The following is a 19,142-nucleotide window of genomic DNA, read 5'->3' as shown; positions in this document are numbered from 1 at the left end:
ATGCTTGCCTTAATGACCTGATTGATCTAGAACTCTTTTGTGCAATGTTCACGAAGTGAGTTAGCTCGAAGTAGGACGCCTTTTGAATTTTTGGTAAGTCGCAAATCGCCTTTAAATGCTTTTCTATTATTAGATGTGGCAGATTGTAATAGTCCTCCAACACTAACCAAGCGAGTGCATAATTGGACGCGGTAATGTCTATCGATGAGATGATTGACGTGGGTTCGCCTCGTAAGCATGACTTCAGATAGTTTAACCGATTACAGTCGTCTAGAGTTCGATTGTCATGTATGGCAGATTTGAATTGATTCACGAAAACGGGCCAATCTTCATGTTGACCGCTGAAGATAGGCAGTGAGATTTGTGGTTCGATTGTAGTTCGATTACCGTTTAAATTAGTAGGTGATAATCGCGCTGTAGATTCTGTTTCCGATTGAACATATGCTGCCGTTTGTGATTCTGCTTCTCTTATTAATCTTTCCGCTGTTGCTTGCCCATTTAGAAAATCATCATCAATATCATATTTTTCTTCTAAGTGTTTCTCCGCGTTTGGAATGGAACATAACAACGTATCTTGAATCTCAGTAAAATTAACGAAGACTGTTAAAATATTTTTCAATTTCACTTTTAATTTGACATCATTACGATAGGTTTCAATCGCGTGCTTGAATCGCGTTATTTGACCTTTAAAAGACCGCTGCTTGGTCTTGAGGTCACTTTGTGCCACAGAGGCTTCCATTGTAGAAGAGGATAAGAAAGGAATAAGAAGCTCAGAAATAAACGACCTTACTTGAGAGGTGTAGTGCTACTAGGTTGATAAGTCCGAAAACTGCAGTCCTCTTCACTGTGATTTCCGACAGCTCGTTGATCGTCTGGCGTTTCGTTGTAAAGGATAGACAACCTCGTGAGACGGCTGCTTCATTCCCTTCCGTAATAATTGGCTTTTCCTTAGACTTCTCAGGATCAGTGTCGCCAGAATCGGGCTCGAAGGAGCAAAATTTTGTTGCGTCATGAGGGCGCAACTATGAGAGCGTTTCCAGATACACGTCTCGCACTAGACCAGTGATGATAATCGATTTACACGGAGAATTTCCCTCATCTCTTCCTTGTCGTTAGTACTATAAACCTACTGGTCGCGATGAATAAAGGCGGCGGTACTAGGGTAGGATATCGTTGAAGGCCGTCAGCAAAACACTGTTCGTTGTGTTCCCGCAAATTAATGGAAGAACACGCGTTCTTTTAAAGAATCTCGTGAGGCTCGCGAAGTAGATGAGTGATAATAAATATTGCGCGAATTGAAGCTATCACAGTATATTTGTTGAAATAAGATAATAATTGTTGATGTGTTTTATGTAATGATGTGCAGTTAGTTGTGCTGGCTATTTCTGAAAGAGTGATAGCTAGTAATATTTAATAAGATTCGAGAGTCTAGATGTTGTGAGTCTGAAGGATGTAACTTGACTGACTTTTTTAGCATCTTTAAAACTATTCGTAAAGACTGTAGTAAAATTAGGAAAGGGAATAAAAAGGGCGGAGTTGAAGTATGATCTGAGCATGAAAAAGGTAAGGAATAGATGCTCATTGGTCGGAGATGGGTCAGGATAGTTCATTGAAATGTTTAAACATTCCATGTGTGCCGCTTTGTTTTAATGATCGTGTAGACTAGAAAGTGTTAATGGATATTTCAAGACTAGGCACCAGACAATCCTTGGCTCGTCGCGCCTAGGCGTCTACTTTCACTATTTATTTATTCCCCGTCTCGACACATTATTGAAAATTAGGTACTTGACTAAAAATGCCTAAGCTCGGACAAAAGTGGCAATGTGTTTTTTATCTATGCATTTTCTTAGCGAGTATCTAACCAGTTCCCAAGGGCAGATATTTCTAATAGTGATATATGACCCTTAGGGGAAAATACTGTGAACAATTGAGGGACGCACGTGTGCACCAAAACTAATCGCAAACTATCATCCGAGTTAGTTAAAAGATATAAGCATTAAAATGATGATTGTTGTGAAGGATAAGGAGCCAATATATCAAAGAGTGAGACAACTATCGCATTTAAAGAAGGACAAGGTAAATAAGCAAATAAACGTGTTGACAAAAATAGGTATTACGGAAAATGGAAGTATGTGTCTATACATAAATTATAGAAAACTGAATAAGAAAATTATACGTAGTCGATATCCGCTTTCAAAAATAGGGAATTTACTAAATTTATTATAGAGCGAGAGAATTTGTAGTACATTGGATTTGAAAAGCGGGTTTTTCACTTTCTGATAAAAGAGAATAATCAAAAGTATACAGCTTTTATATTACTTGACGGCCATTTCGAATTCCTGAAAGTTCCTTTTGACTTATGCAACTCGCCATTAATCTTTCAGTGATTTATAAATGCGTTTTTTAGGGATTTAATACGCGGCAAAAATAATATGAGTGGTATTAGTATATATACATGATTTAATATTGTCTGGTAAAGATGTTGACACTTGAATAAAGAACCTTCAAATCGTTTTAAAGGAGGCTAGCGAAGCCGAATTAATGATGAATTGGGAAAAATTGTAATTTTTTGTAAAATGAAGTAGAATTTCTTGGTTCTGTATTAAAGTATGAGAGTGTGACTCTTTCTACGCATAAAATTTTCAAGAATCTACTAAAGTAAGATAGATTCAAAGTTTTTTAAGACCAAGTGATTATTTTCGAAAATTTATTCAATTATTGTACATACGCTGACGAGTTTATTAAAAGGGTAATATAAATTTTCAATTTATGGGAAAATAAAGAGAAGCATTGGTTAAAATAAATGCTATATGACAAATCAATGTTGCATTTATATAAAATAGATGCAGAGACTAAATTACATAGGGCTAATGAATACGGGGCGACCTTATAATAGAAGTGCGAAAAAGTTGGTGCATGACATCCGACATATTATTCTAACGATAAAACTATTCCGGCAGAACGACGTTACGACAGTTAGGAGTTAAAGCTGCTTGCCATAATCTAAAGCTTTGATTATGTCCCGCGTTTACCTATTAGGAATTTCATTCAAGATCATAACAGACTGCCGTGCTTTTACATTGACGATGAATATGAAAGACCTATGTGTACCCATAGCTCGTTTGGCTTTGCTTGTGGAAGAATACAATTACATTATTGAACACCGACAGAGTAGAGCTGTGAACCGTGAACGCGTTCAATCGAAAATCGCTTTTGTATGTTTATTGACACATGCAGTATTTATGTTTATTGACGAATATAACCTTATAATTCCTAAATTTAAAAAAACGCAATAAGAAAACAAAGATATTAAAAAACACTTTTTAAATTTTATTAAAAAGAAAAAAAAAGGAAAGACAAAAGAAATTGCTAAAAGAAAATTAATGGTTATGCAATCATGAACAGTCTTATTTTTAAAAAATATAATGGTGACCGTCTCTTGTCATTCCAAGATCGATGCGATCGTCAGATCATTAAGCGGACACAGAAAAGAGGGCATTCTTCCATTATAAAAATCGAGGTGCTACTCTTAAAGATATATTGGATACCAAGCGCGAGACACCATATCAAAAAAATTATAAAGAATTGTGTAGCTTGCATTTTTGCGAAAAGAAAAAAAGGCAAACAAGGTTATTTGAATGCAATAGAAAAAGATGAAATTCCGTTAGATATCTTTCATACTGACTACCTAAGACTCTTATCCCTCGACGAGAAAAATTATGAACATATTTTTATTGTTGTTGGATGCGTTCACAAAATTTGTATAACTTTACGCAACGAAAACTACGAATACTGTGAAAATAAAAAACAGATTTAAAAAAAACAATGAGATATCTTTGATAATCCGCGTAGGATAACTTCAAAAGAAAACACAGATTTTCCTATCCAAGAATTTCACTGACTATTGTACGGATGAAAAAATTAAATATATTTTAACTATGACTAAAGTGCCAAGAACGAACAGCCAAGCTGAATTCGTTAATCGAGTATTTATTTCGTTACTAGTGAATCCTAAACGAGAAGAACGATTCAAATTTTTAGATTTAACATAGCAATGTTTGAATTATTCTTCTACCGAAATAAAAAGTATCGGTATTATATTATTATTTTCTGGTTGTACCATCATAAAAATCGAAATACGAGAATACCGTTATGATGTCATCAATTTGTTACCGGTATTATATTAAAATACATACTAGTACTATTATAAATACATATTATTACTATGTACATATATATACTAAATACATACTATTGTGCACTATCATAATATAATTTATTTCACAATATTCTTAACGATATATGTATATTGATATTATCACAAAATATTAATATTAATGATACATTATTTATATAATATTAATATAATATTAATAAACAATATCATTTATAATTATTATTATTGATAGTACATTATATAGAAACATTGGTACAACGCTGTTTAATTTATTGTTTGGTGACCCATAAATTCGTGGTGACCCATAAATCCGTGAATTATTAGAATAGGAACTGGACTGAAGATTTTCAAAATAGCCAAGACGAGTTACGAAAGCAAGCGGCCGAGAATACTACGAAAATTTACCGTGAAAACCGAACAGAATTTTAATAAACGGCAAAAGAATGTTACTGTATATCGCAAAAATGATTTAGTAGCAATTAAGCTTACGCAACTAAATCTTGGTCTAATATTAGCGAATAAGTATCTTGGGCCATACGTTGTAACAAAAGCTTTACGTAATAATAAATATCTTGTACAAAGAGTGAGTGAACAACGAATGGTTCGATAAATATAATACATCTACCACTGCCGATCGTATAAAATTTTGGGTGGACAATCTGAGCGACGATTCTGGAAGCAATAACGAAATCGAATTCAAAGGCGAATAGTGTAGTTGATGTTGATAGTAACGATGACTATCATTGCAGAATAACCGAGTGTCGAATAGATTGGCGGTACGTTAATAATGTTGTTGAGTTGCGTCTTTCGATGTGATAGTGCGTTACTTTAACTGAATGTATTTTGTTTGAGAGAGGGGAAAGAGAAACAGAGGGAAAGAGAAAGAGAAAGAGAAAGAGAAAGAGAAAGAGAAAGAGAAAGAGAAAGAGAAAGAGAAAGAGATTAACCAAAAGTAAAATGGTGTGAATGTTTGATGCATGATCTGTCAAGTGAATTGCTATCGAATGCTTGTGAAAAGTAATTATATGTAAAAATACATATGGAATTAGAACGAAAATAGTAGCTCAAGACAAAGCTTGAGGCGAAAGAAAAAAATGTATGAGTTTATTAAAAAGTCGAGAGAGCAGCGTGTATGAGAAATAGAGCGAGTAATGTGAAAGAGTAGACGGTCGTTGAATTTGAAAGAAGTAACGTTGAGAGTTATTAAAATAAAATCTTACTTCGTTTGTTAACAAAGAGATTTATTTTTTTTTTTACTTTCTCAACTCAAAGCTCTGATACCATAAGTATCCGATACAGAACTATTAAATACAATAGAGTACAAGTGCGTACAAAGGGCGGAAATATCTAAATTAACCCAATGGAAACAGTAGACAATAGAGAAATTTTAAAAATATATATAAAAAGTGAGAAAACCGATAAAATAGATGTATCACATATTTCAAATGAGAAACATCGTACTTTGATAGAAAATAGAGATAATAATTGTCATAATACTTGTGCGCATAATTCTCTTAAGATTAGAGAGAGAAAAGTTTAAATGATGATAATTTTAGAAGACGAAGTATCTGTATATCTAACAGTGTTGGCACTTGTACCCTAAATTCTTGTTCTTTATATCTTGATAGGTTTTATTATGATCATATAAATTAACAGTTTGTTACTTACGTTTAATTTAAAATTTTTTATTATGAGCTACAAATTTTCTTTCCTAATCGTTCGTATTTATTTGATTTTTTTCTTGTATGTATATCTTTTAATTTAATTTACTACTTAAACAAAGTCCAATATACTTAACTTAACGAAATTTTCGAAATTTGAAAGAATATTTTAGAAGACAGATTTTTATTTTGTGTAAAGGTAATGTATGCACGCTTTGAGTTAATTTTAATTTTATTGGCTTCTGTCCAGCTTTCTATTTCACTTAGTTGACTTTGTGAGTTTGTTGTTGCTATTTCAATGGTTTTGTGTTTAGATAATATAACTGCGTCATCTGCAAACATATATATTTTAGTATTCGATCCAGTTAATATATTCGTAATCAGAAAGTGGGTAACCATTAGTTCACGGGTCACACTTGGCCCTTGTTCCTATACGTTTGCATCGGTAAGTAATACCACCGTACCTCGTCAACTGCATTATTTTGATTTTTAAGCATGGACTGATGACTAGTGGGGGAACGGATTGATTGATGGTACTTGCGACCCGCGTTGGAGAAAAAATATGAATGAATAAGAAGTATAATATAAAGAATTCATACTAGTGGTCTGGAATTAAGCATTTAGAGTTAATATCGTGCATTAGTTTTTTGTGAATAGTTTCTCCATTACTTTGGAAATAATTTGGAAATGAGATATTGGCCTATAGGAGGATTCTAATTTAGGATTTTCGCCAAATTTTTACAATAGTATTATTTCCGCACATTTTCAAATTTGTGGAAAATATCCTACTCTAAAAACTATTTAGTTAATTAGAATTGTTACATTTTTCACTCCTTTTTTCAGAATCTTTTTTAATATTCAGACTGTTAAAAGATCATAATTCGGTGTTTTACTCTTCAGATTTTTTAATTATTGCATAGATTCTATTTTAATTACTTTAATAATTTTTGTACTGATTCTTTTTTAATTACTTTATAGTTTTATTAGTTATTATCATTGTTAAATGAGAAAATTTGTGAATCATTTATGAATATTTCTTGCAAATAGTCTTCTATAGTTTCTACTTGATCTTATACAGATTTTGTCCAACTTCTATTTTGTATTTCATATTTTGCCTTAAAGTCATACAAGCTTTGAGTTAATGATAATGAATAGCTTAAATAGGAATTTTTTCGATCTTACTAGTTTTGAGTGTTTCTAAAAATGGATCTAAGTTTTAAACTAGTATAATGATAGGAGATTGTTATTGTCATTTATTGAATTTTGATCTAATACATTCCGTATATCTCATACGTATTTGCTAGTTATGAATTTTCTAAAACCTAAGATAAACACGAAGTCTAATACGTCAAGCGTCACGAATCAGCAAAGTTTAAGATGTTACGACTGCGAACAAACAAACTATACGACCCATCTTTATTACGCTTCGAGATGACATCCGAAATGGAAGGAGGGGCATCTCTCATACATATGCCCATCCCAAAAATAACCTCGACGAATCAGAAATTCTGAAAGGCTCTTCAACTTGCACGACAACGATAGAAGAGTGATGAGTATTAAGGGATACACATCAAAAATATTTTAGGATTGCCAAAATAAATAATATATCTATACCGTGTTATGTGGATTTGGGAAGTAGTATAGTGACAAAACGTAACTTGCGAATTGGAATTTATATATCACGAAACCATGCTGAGTACATTGATTGGATATAATCAAGAGCAGGTAAAACTTATCGGAATACTGAGAGCGGAAATTAATATCGATGACGATCGACTCAACTTCACGTGGTTCCTAACGGTAGTCAGACCCTTTCCCTATTAGTGAGACATCCATATGGTAAGTACCCCGATGTGTGTAGATGTGAACAGAGCTGGTGGCTTAAGAATCACGACCGTGCCAGGCAAGGACCCGTTTACCTCATCCACCATACCAATGCAGTCCATATTCCGCTTCAGACACATCACGTGATACCAGACCATTACCTAGGACACATTACAACCATCGTCGACGCAGCAAACCATGGAAGACGGACTAAGGACGAAGGGGTCGACCTTACCCCACTGTATCGTAGACATTAACGAGGAAGGACGGACCGTTCTACCTGTTCTGAATGTCATGGGTCACCAACTGTTATCAACTGGATCATCAACCCAAGCGATGTGATCACTAGGGCGTATGACTGCGAGAAGGGTTCAACTACAAGAGAAGTAAATACAGAACCGATAATGGAAGACCAAATCGACACGGATCTCAAGGGGAGGAGAAATTAAGGTACCTAAAGACGTTTGGTGACAATTGAGATCTTGTGACATATAACATCCGGCACCAATTGAAGAATATAATTGCTGACTTGAAGACATAGGATGTGGTTAAGAATTGCAATTCACCGTTCGAAAACCCAATTCTACTCGTTCAGAAAAGGAAGAGAAAGATCAGAATGTGTGTAAATTACAGAAAGATCGATGAAGCCATCGTCAAAGACAGACAACTTGATAGGCTGTATATCCTAAAACATTATATAAGCCTAGACTTATTTAGTGACTATTATTAGATCGAGTTCGAGTCTAATTCCAGGGACAAAACGTCACACCCGACAGTCACTATCGTTTCAAATAAATGCTGTTCGATCTCTGTTATGCTCTTTTCAGCATTTAGTCAATGTCATGCTAGGTATAATGTGATATAATATACTTATGATATACATTAACGATTTTGTCATGTAATATGTTCAAAGCCGTGAGATTCAGGATAAATTTAAAGAAATGTCATTTCTTAAAAAAGAGAAAATCGAATATCGTGGATACAAAATAAATAAAGACAGAATACAGTAAGCAAGACAAAACTGAAGAATATTGAAACTTTTCTCGAGTCGAAAGACGTATGGGATATATAGAAAGTTTCATAGGACTAACAAGTTATTACCGTAGGTTTGTGAGGAATTTTGCGGTTATCGCACGACCACAGGATCTATTGAAAGAGAGTAGTCCGAAGAAACAAGTCTTTGAACGATTGAAGAAGTTATTAGTAAAGAAACCGCTCCTGCGCTTTTACGACACCAAGACAGAAACAGAACTTCATAGTGACGCGTGTGCACAAAGTTTAGTTTAGTGCAATATTACTTCAAAAACAATCCGAAGGCACATGGCATCCAATTAACTATTACAGTTGAAAAACGACAGGAAACCAAATACCAAGCGTATGAGCTGGAAGTACTTGCAATCATGTACGCTCTCGAAAAATTCTATTTACTTAGGATTCACTTCATGATAAATATCTACTGTAATAAAAGTGTTAACAAATAAAAAGAATTTAAATCAGAGAATGGAACGATGATCCATTCGATTATAAACACGCAAATCGTACATCATAGTATTGAATATAATACAGTAATGGATGTATTAAATAGGATGTGTCAAATAGGATTCACAAAATTCTCGCCTATCGCTTCTAAGGTCTATGATTTCAATGGTAATAAATTTCATATTTAATTTAAATATTCGATGTCAAAGGTCATTTCAAGAACATGTTATTACACATGTCTGAGAGCATTTAAATGTCAATTATACAATATGTAAGGAAACAAAATATCCAGTTATACGTAAAATAACATCAGTGATCTTGAAAACTCTGAAAAAAATTGGCATGAGAATATATATATATATATATATATATATATATCTTTTTTTTTTTACTTTAATTTCCATGACTTCGTAGTACGAAACGTTGCCAGTAGGAACTCGAATGTAAGACGGTCTTGTTCCTTGGAAACTAACAAGACGTTTCAACCAAGCTCTATTCGAGACACGAGATACGGTGTCCAACGTTTCCGTCTCTTACAAGATAATGTATCTTCAAAGACATCCTATATACATACATATATCCAATCTCTACCTTTCGTTACTCTCTACTCTTCTACCATTCACTGCATCTATTTGTTAATATTCTTGAACTTGTTTATCAAATTTTATGCTTTCCGCACGAATCAATAATGTCCTTGGAAATAAACTCCGAAAGCTCAAACAGTTCGAAGAAAATAAAAAACAAAAAAAAAAACAAAAAAAGAATTTATATAATCATGTTCACTCGTGCAAAGTTTAAGCCGTAACTTTAAGTGATACTATTTTTACTATTCAGTAAAAAAAAGTCGAAAAAAAATACTTCCATAGATATTTACAAAGAGTCAATCTCTAAATTGACAAACTGGCAGAAACATGAAGCAGTAGTTACCAATCAAAACGATTAACTCGTCGGTGTTGGTGAAAAAATAAGAGAGAGCATAGAACGAAAAATGCGCCAAGTTATCCGCTACGTATCTTTATATCAAATGAGAGGAAAAAAAAACGAACGGGTAAACGACGAGAATTAGAAGAGAGAGAGAAAGAGAGAGAGAGAGAGGGGGGGGGGGGAGAGAAAAGCTCAGCTTAGAAAGTGAAAGAGAGAGCGAACGATACGTACAAGCGCATATACGTAGGACTCAGCACGAATCTGCAATAAAAAAATATATTTACCGTCCTAGTTTGCTCCGGTTGGCATGGTACGGCGAAAGCTCTTCAGTAAATCCAGCTTAAAGCAGCTGTGTAAACGTTGACCTATATTACAATCACGGCACCCAGAGTGCCCACCAGCGGCAACGGCAGCATTTGGTGGTAGCTCGAGGGGAGAGAAGAAGTCGGAGGGTTGAGGTGGTAGTGGTGGCGGCACCACGGCTGACACTGTCACTAACACTACTGTCGTGTCTCCTACAAAGTAACTTCTACCTAGATGGGCGAGTACACGACGAGCAAATCCCTGTGCGTCGATGATACAAGACCGTGCTACCACTTACTAAAACGTAAATACGTCTAAAGCTGCGCTTCTTACGATTACTTCTTACGCGCTTTGCCTTTGAAAAAGCTTGAACGTAGCTTTGCCGTTCGGCGACCTGCAACGAGAGACTCTTTCCATTTCGCTTTAGCAATCGTTTAGCGAAATCCGATTTTACCTAGCTCCCTCTCTCTCTCTCTCTCTCTCTCTCTCTCTCTCTCTCACACACACACACACACACATACACACACATTTCCTCTGACGTTCACAACGCTCCTTCAATTAACGAGAAAAAGAAAAAGAACGAACGAAGCTATGTAGCTTGAACTATCCCCATTGCTACCGGATGCTTATTCAAAATACGAGTTATATGCGAAATAAAAGTCTTTTTCTAATTGTTACATGCAGACGGGATGAGAATAGAATGTCTAATAAAAATTGGAAACATCTGTGAGATTAAGAAAACTATCTTTTACTTAAAGAAAAATAGTGATTTAAAAAGAAATGCTTATGAGTAATTTTTATACAACAGAAATTAAATACTTTTTTTATTATATTTACAGATAATTACTTATAGATAATTATTAAAGATAATTGCCATCGTATTAAAAATATTATAACATCAATGAAAAAACGATAAATGAAATTGGCATAATGAATTAGCTTTGAATGATATTTAACATCTTAAACGGTCTTCTATCAACCTTTCTATCGTCACCACAAATTTAAAGATATTTTAAGGATATTTCAGTTCGAAGTTATCAAAGTTTCCACATTTTCAAAGAGAGATTAAAACACGTTTCGCATTTAAAAGGGAAACGCCGCGCATCACGGTCGACGAATCTTGGTAAGATTATTTTCTAGGACGTAAGCGGAGATTTCGCTAGCGTCGCTCTCCTCGAACTTCATCGCAAAGATGAGTATCATCTAATCTTCTGAGAGGTCGACTATCCCGACTAAGGGAGGATGGAAATACGACGGGAGAAAGCAGACGCACGCGAAGAAAAATGGTACACACAACCACCGTGCAAATATACCAGTTCTCGATCTGCCGAGTGTATCCCATGGTCCAACACGGCTAGCTAGTAAAAGCAGGGAGACACTTAAAGGATTTACGGCCTTGAGAACTCGAGAGCGCTTTCTTGGATCGGCACGAATACACCGACAAAACTAAGTGCAAGCTCTATAGTAAAGAGGAAGAAAGGAAAAATAAAAAAAAAAAGAAAAAAGAAAAAAGTAAAACAACAAAACACATAGATACATTAGAAATACGTTGTTGTCATTGCTTTTTTTTATCGTTTTAGATATAAATAATTTCACCATGTATACAAAGGTAAGAGTGAGAAAGTGAGAAAGAGAGAAAGAAAGAGAGAGAGAGAGAGAGAGAGAAAGAGAGAGAGAGAGAGAGAGAGAGAGAGAATAATTTTAATTACTTTTGAACGAGATATTATAATGATATAAATGGTATATTATTTTATACAAATAAATCACGTAGAAAAGGACGAAGCTGAGAAGTTTACCGGCGGAGATCAAATATTTGGACACTCAATGTGCACGGCGAGTGTCGTTATTTTGAAAGTGGAATGATAAAAGGCCGATAAAGTGCACCCCATTGTGGAGAGTCAGCTTGACTATCGCTCGAAAGAGCGGCTCCTGCACCATCGGCATTGTTGTGGGCTCGAGCACAAAGCTTTCTCTCCCTCTTTTTCTTTCTTTCTCTTTTTTTTTTTTTTTACTCCCCACGCCTTGCTTCCCTTCTCATTTTCTCTCATCCCCGGAGTATTTCCTTTGCGAAGGGGACGAATAGCTCTAGCCAAAAAAACATTTCTTCATACTAAAATTCTAATCATTTCCAAGGCAAAAGAACGAATTCGAAGGCAAAGTTGATGTTATAAATTAATTGGGCGAATATTTTCTTTATATATCGACGACTTTGTTTCTGAAATGGGGCGTGGAAAGAGACAACAACGGTTGACCCAGACAAGAGAAGAGAAGGGTGAACCTTGATACTTGGTGAAACAACGAACAGGACTGAATACTAAACACGGCTAGTCGGTTACACGTGGTCGAGACCCAGCTTCTTAATGAAAACGAACAACGTGGAAATGTCGAGTTTTGCCTGCTATGAAATTGGTGACACGGTTCAGTAAAGGAGAATGGGAACGTACAAAAGACATGTCGAAATGAGCAAAAACAAATTTGACCAAGCATTATAATCGCGACGATTCTATGTCTTGTGAAGTTTGCTTAGGAAGTCTATTGTACCTGTCGAGGGCAAATGATAAAGTCACATTATTTGTATACATAGATATAGTACATAAGTAATTGGCTAAATCTATAATATTTTAATCATTCTTTTAACCGAAATAACGAAAGAAAAAAGAAAATGAATGAATTATATCCCTCTATTCTCTATATACTTATTTTCGTGATATTAAAAAGAAGAAAAGATATTTTTAACAAGTTGATTTGACTGATATCTTAAAATTCACTTTATACGATCACTTTATGTTAATTAAGCTATGAAATTGATGTTAAAATACTGATCGAAAATTCGATAATATCACGCAACAGTGATTCATCGATAGAAAAATAAAGATCGTGAGAGGGCCAACGAGAAAACCAAAGAGAGGGAGAGCGAAGCGACCTCGCGTAGCCAGTAGACGGAGTGTTCGCGTATTGGCGCAGGTGTGTGTCGGCGTGCGTTATCGACCAGCGATAAACGAGCCAGTGATATATATCGAAGCGATGCCACAAAAGCAGAGGATAAGTCGTCCAGTGCGATACGAGCGCGATTGCCGGTGGCGAGGGGTGGCATGGCTGTGGCCTCCCGATGAAATGAATGTTCGTGTCGATAGCGCCACCCACTACCCTTCTTTCACCCTCTTACTAACCCTCTGCCACCCTCCATCCAACGTCGACTCAAAAGCGATTAACATTATCCACCTTCGACCGTACCAGTGAAATCGAAGGAGAGAAAGGCTATAACTATTAATCGACGTGAAACCGCACATTCGACAAAGTCCGCGAGATACGCGCGCTGTTAAGTTACATGTTTGTGTACAACGGATGATATTTTCCTAAAGTGACGCGTGAGAACGATCACGAAGGAAATTTATTATTAAAACCCAGTCAAACTTATGTATGGCACGTAGAAAAAAATGAATAGAGAATGGTTGTGATAAAATACCTAATACATAGCTATGGATGTGTGTGAAGATTGATTGCAAGCAATGTTATGTTTATATAGTTGAAAGAAAGAAAAAAGAACAAAAGAGAACACATAAAATATGTTTAGTGATATACAGTTAATTAACTAGTGTACTTATATTTGTCGTCGTCGATTGAGTGATTTGATATTTCTAATACCTATAGTATCCTCATCATTCATATTATATTTATATATAATAAATATATTTTAATGTAGGAAATCTTTATGTTATTCGTATTGCTATGCGTGTCCCTTGTATTTCATTCATTTCTTATTTTTCCTTATTATTGATACAATCTTTTAAAATATTCCTAAACTTGTGTCATAATAGAAATTTTGAACCCATAGATATTTGAATATTGGCTCCTCTGCCGATTTTCTCTTTGATCGATCGATCTGTGCAGCCTACAATGTATAAAATATATTGCTACGCCAAAGACAAGTACATTATAGTTACCAATTTTTGTATTTTGTCAAAATAAATTTCTGTTTTTTACGAAACTTTCAGCTTAATACATTGTATTTTTATGGCCGATTCTGTTGCAGTTTCGATCTGATCAATTTGAAAGATCGGTGATAACGACGACGATAATTCGATCCTCGAAAAGAATAATGATAGAAATTCTTACCAAGGTCGCCATGAAGAGGTCAAGGGCGGCTTGGACGGCGGTAGTTGTGGCTTCACTACGCGAGCCATCGCCAACCGAAGCTTCTGTTGCCTTTTGACATCCTGCAACAAACTTAGGCGATTATTCCTGCTATAACAATAGTAACGACAATAATATTGGTAATATATAAAGGCTTAATATATAAAAAAAACCCACATATACGAATGACATCGTTATACATTGTATTTCGTTATTTACTACTTGCAAATTTATCTTAGATACGCTCAGAAACTTAGCCTAAATATTTGCGTTTCGCGACAAGGTACCATTCCGTCTTTTTAATGCAAATTGCAGAACGAGCAAGTTTTCTCGTATATATATTGTGACTCACCAAGCTTGACAACACAACGAATGACTTTTGCATATTTTCTGAAAGATCAATATGTCTTTTTATGACGTTACAAAGATTTTCTTTCGAATGAATAAATTTCTATTTTCAGTTTAATGAATCGACGTAACACTACTGTCCTATAGTTCGACATGATATTTAAATGACCTTATACATACATACATATTTATCAAAAAGAAATCTGTAGGCGGCTTATTTCATTGTATCTGTTCTTCATTTTGTCGATTTAGACCTTCGAATGGAACAACACAATCTATATAATTCCCTATGAATCATTATAATCATAATGTTCGATTCGTTTGAAATTTCGTTTAAAGACGAAGTTAAATTTTGAAAATTTTCAACGTAACGAGTGAAGATCGGGGGACCACGTTAAAAAGTAATTGTAAACTAATTGGAACTAAATTCCTCTGACGTAATTGCACGTTTTAATTTGAAGCCACACGAAGTGCTCTCTTTCGGCTATACTGGTCGTCGAAGTCGGGCACTCATAGTGCGCGCACCCCTTCATTTACCACGCGCTTAAAGAGAGCTATATTTTAGGTAACCCCGTAATTAAAAGAGTTACGTCTTCGTTTGGGCATGCAACGAGCCTCTACTCCACCTACGCAATTTCGCTATAACGATTAAACCAGATAAAGAGTTTATTTCTTCGATGCGAAGCATTTTTCCATCTAAATGCTAACAAAATGAAGAGAGCGAAGGAGAGGGAGAATGAGAGGAAAGGAGAGAGAGAGAGAGAGAAAGAGAGAGAGAGAGAGAGAGAGAGAGAGAGAGAGAGAGAGAATAAAGTTGCTGACATCAATGTGAAGTAAACAAAAAAAGAAAAAGAAAAAGAAAAATAAAATGGAAGTTAAATAAAAGATACGTATGTCATATAAATTCTGTCACTTACCGTAATACGAACGAAACGCGTACTTTGCACGCTCTCGCAAAGTAGACAAAGTTTCGCGTGCTACAGCAAAACTTGATACCTTCAGCCCAGCCAATCAAACTTTGAGTTCCGGTAATCCTGACGCCAAATATCCCGTTTACACGTAACAGGTTATGGTTAAGACAGATCGTTTCCTTCGAGTTTCCTCGCAGGTTAATCCTAGAGAGTTCCTTCCAAGTCGTCGGCCATGTCATACCAACGACGTGCGGTCAAGACAACGTCGTAACGTTGGTGAAACGAAGGGAAGTCCGACGCAGTTATTTCTCCCTCAAAGTATCTTGACATTTTGCTAACCTTCAAAATTCGTGAGTCCGGAAGAACTCTCGTTGTTCGTTGCTCTTCTTCTCTCGTAACTTTCAACATCGTGTTGAACTACCCTCCTTCCGTTTTCGCTCACTCCATCCTTCTCATCCTTTTTCATCCCCCACCTAGCCGCACATCTAGCATCCTCGTACGGTTACATGCATATGCAAATTTATTCGGAGACGCATTAGTGTACGTGTTACGTGGTTGCGCAACTATGTGCCTATATCCACCAACGGTAGGCAACGATATCGCAGGTGTACTCGTACGTGTGTACGTGCACGATCGTACGAATCTCACTGGTCGCGGCAGAGAGAGGGTCATAAATTAAATGATGTAAATGCTGTCCACCCTCCGTCGCGAACCATAGAGACTAGGCATGAGAGTTTCCTCCCTTCCGAGCCCCATCAAACTCCCTTTCGAGTCCCTTCCCAGGCCTTGACAACTCGTCGTACCATCAGCCTAACATCGACCATCTCCCTTCGCTTCCTCTCTCTCTTTCTCTCTCTCTCTCTCTCTCTCTCTCTCTCTCTCTCTCTCTCTTTCTCTCTCTTGTTAGTTACATCGTCGTCATTACGATATCCTTCTCTAGCACAATTACAAATATCGGTCAATGTTCCATATTATATATTATCTCTTCTATCGACAATGTCATCAAACTTCTTCAGAATTTTGTCTTTTCCATTTTCGTCGAGTAAAATCGAGCCATAGGTAAACTTTCGATTCGATCGAATCCGACAATTACACGAAATAATCCTTTGGAATAAGATTTTCTAGTGGGCGATCAATAAGATTCGCGATCTGACCTGATTTCTCGATGTTAACTTAGGCAAAGCAGACATTCGGTTACATCGCGACCGTAACGAGGACTCCTTGGATCGTTAAGTCGAGCTTTCAATCAAATCCGACGGTTTGTCTATTTGAACAGTCATTGACGAGCCCAACGACGAATTCGTCCTCAAGCTTACATTTGACTGTGTGAACGTACAAGTAAGAGAGCGAGCGATTACGATCTTCTGTCTTTCTTTTTTCTCTCCGTTTTCTTTCTCTTATTCTCCTTTCGATCTTCTCACGAATTCTCAAAATCGAGGAATAGATTCGAATGTTCAATTCGATTCCGCAGAGATAAGGGGGAACGTTAATGCTCGCGACTACGAGATATCCTGCCTCCGTTCAGATAGTGTTTACACCGACAAAACACACGCTCCTACGCGTTCCTATTCATGGTTCGCAGAGCGAGGTGAACCTCTCGAGGATGACGCTATACCATGGCCGAGCACACTGATGAAAATGACGCCTGTATCCGATTGAAACCACGTGCAGCCCGAATACAGCTCGCGAATTGAACGTAGAATAACAAACCATCGCGTATCGTGAATCTATTGATCAAAGCATCGATTGGTCGATCGATTCGCAGAATTAAACTCGAAAAGTGTTTTCTCTACTATCTACGTGTAAGCGTCAAGTTACTCGAATTAAAAGCATTATCAAATATTTCACAAAAAATAAAACGAAGCGGAAACAACAAAATAGATACGAATTTAATGTATAACTTGACACAGACATACGCACATTATATGCACGTATACATATGTACTATAAAACATTATTAAACAAATATTATGATAGTATCTTAAACAACTATTATAGCAGAATAGATATAAGGTTTACTTACATACAATTGTGCTCTAGCCGTTCGGTATCAGAACATCGTTCGATCGTTAATACGTCAATATTTATATATAATCATGCCGTGCTCGTTCCGTGTCCGAACATTTATATACGATTGGAAACCATCCGTGTATGTGCCGATCAGTTTGAAGTTAAACATTATAGCATTATGCACAAATAAGATACGTTTAGATACATTTATACAAGTCCGTCCCTCTACGTGTTGAGACTAGGAAACAAGGAAACTATCGATGGCTATCAAATGTAACCGGAGGACATGGATGATGATGGACACAACACAATTGTATATAAACTGATATATAAAATGATATGTAAAAAAAATGATATATAAACTGTTGCATATAAAACTATAGTAACCAATTCGAGTCCGATGCATGGAATGGTCATGGCATGGTTATATATGTTTGGACCTATAATCATAAAATGAATGTCTAAATTCTCCCTCTCTCTCTCTCTCTCTCTCTCTCTCTCTCTCTCGTTATTTTAAAAATCGATCGGAAACAAAAACAACGGATAAGAGACTGGAAAATGGAGAAACTTAGAGAAGGTTGAAGAAACATTAGGATATGTCAAGGGAAGTAAAATATTCATTCGAATAAGCTTGAATTCTATCTATATTTCTATCTGATTCGAAAGGTAAGAAAGAAAGAGAGAGAGAAAGAGAGAAACCCAATAGTAAAAGAACATGTTAGCATCAATCTGCTTACGTATTCGATCATGTTAAGTACATGCGAAAGAAGAAGAAGCAGAAGAAGAAAAGTCGAAAATAAATCGTAAGAATTCGTCTTAAGAGCGAATTTTTCCATAGGTCTTAAAAAGCGATCGAAGTCATTCAATAGCATCGATTCGAGTACATCTTCGAAATTCAAAAAAGCACTTCGCTATCTTCTAGAGCAGGGTTAAACAACTTCTCTGCCGCGAGCCATACAGTCTATATTATCAATCAATCCGTCCCTTCCCCCTACTATTTAAATTCACACTCAATATTCCAACCAATTATTCAAATAGAGAGAAACAAAAGCCGTCCAATTCACTAGGAATGGCAATGTCAAATAGTGTGGCTCGTTTCCCACCTTAATGGAACAGACACAAATGGAAAGAAGCCTCATGCCGCCCGCGAACCGTCAGTTACTCATCTCTGTCCTAGAGGACAATAACAATAGTCAGACTTCGTAACGTCTAAAAAGAAAAAAGAAAAAAGAAGCAAAATATTTTTGCTTCTCATATATACGCCCAGTACATGTGTATAAGTTTCGATACCTACCACGGTTTTGTTTTCGCGCTTTGGAAAGAAGTGATATCACGTTTTTTCCGAAAAAAAAAAAAAAAAGAAGGAAAACA

General features: G+C 35.9%; 1 protein-coding gene across 19 annotated transcripts in view; it reads right to left on the bottom strand.

Moving 5' to 3' along the window:
• Positions 1-19,142, bottom strand: part of LOC124948123 — a 309,114-nt gene that overhangs the window by 233,151 nt on the left and 56,821 nt on the right. For 12 of the 19 annotated variants that reach the window (XM_047491483.1, XM_047491335.1, XM_047491345.1 and 9 more), the window contains one exon: positions 14,485-14,595. The exons of 1 other annotated variant lie outside the window; for it this stretch is intronic. In XM_047491483.1, the coding sequence (XP_047347439.1) occupies positions 14,485-14,496 (12 nt within the window). In that variant the 5' untranslated portion in view covers positions 14,497-14,595. Of the gene's footprint in view, positions 1-14,484; positions 14,596-15,767; positions 17,655-19,142 lie in introns of those variants that run through there. 6 more of the 19 variants (XM_047491390.1, XM_047491383.1, XM_047491400.1 and 3 more) reach the window with 2 other exon arrangements.

The sequence above is a fragment of the Vespa velutina genome, chromosome 1 (genome assembly GCF_912470025.1).
Source record: "Vespa velutina chromosome 1, iVesVel2.1, whole genome shotgun sequence".
NCBI lineage: Eukaryota > Metazoa > Arthropoda > Insecta > Hymenoptera > Vespidae > Vespa > Vespa velutina.
This window is presented reverse-complemented; position numbering and strand designations above follow the sequence as displayed.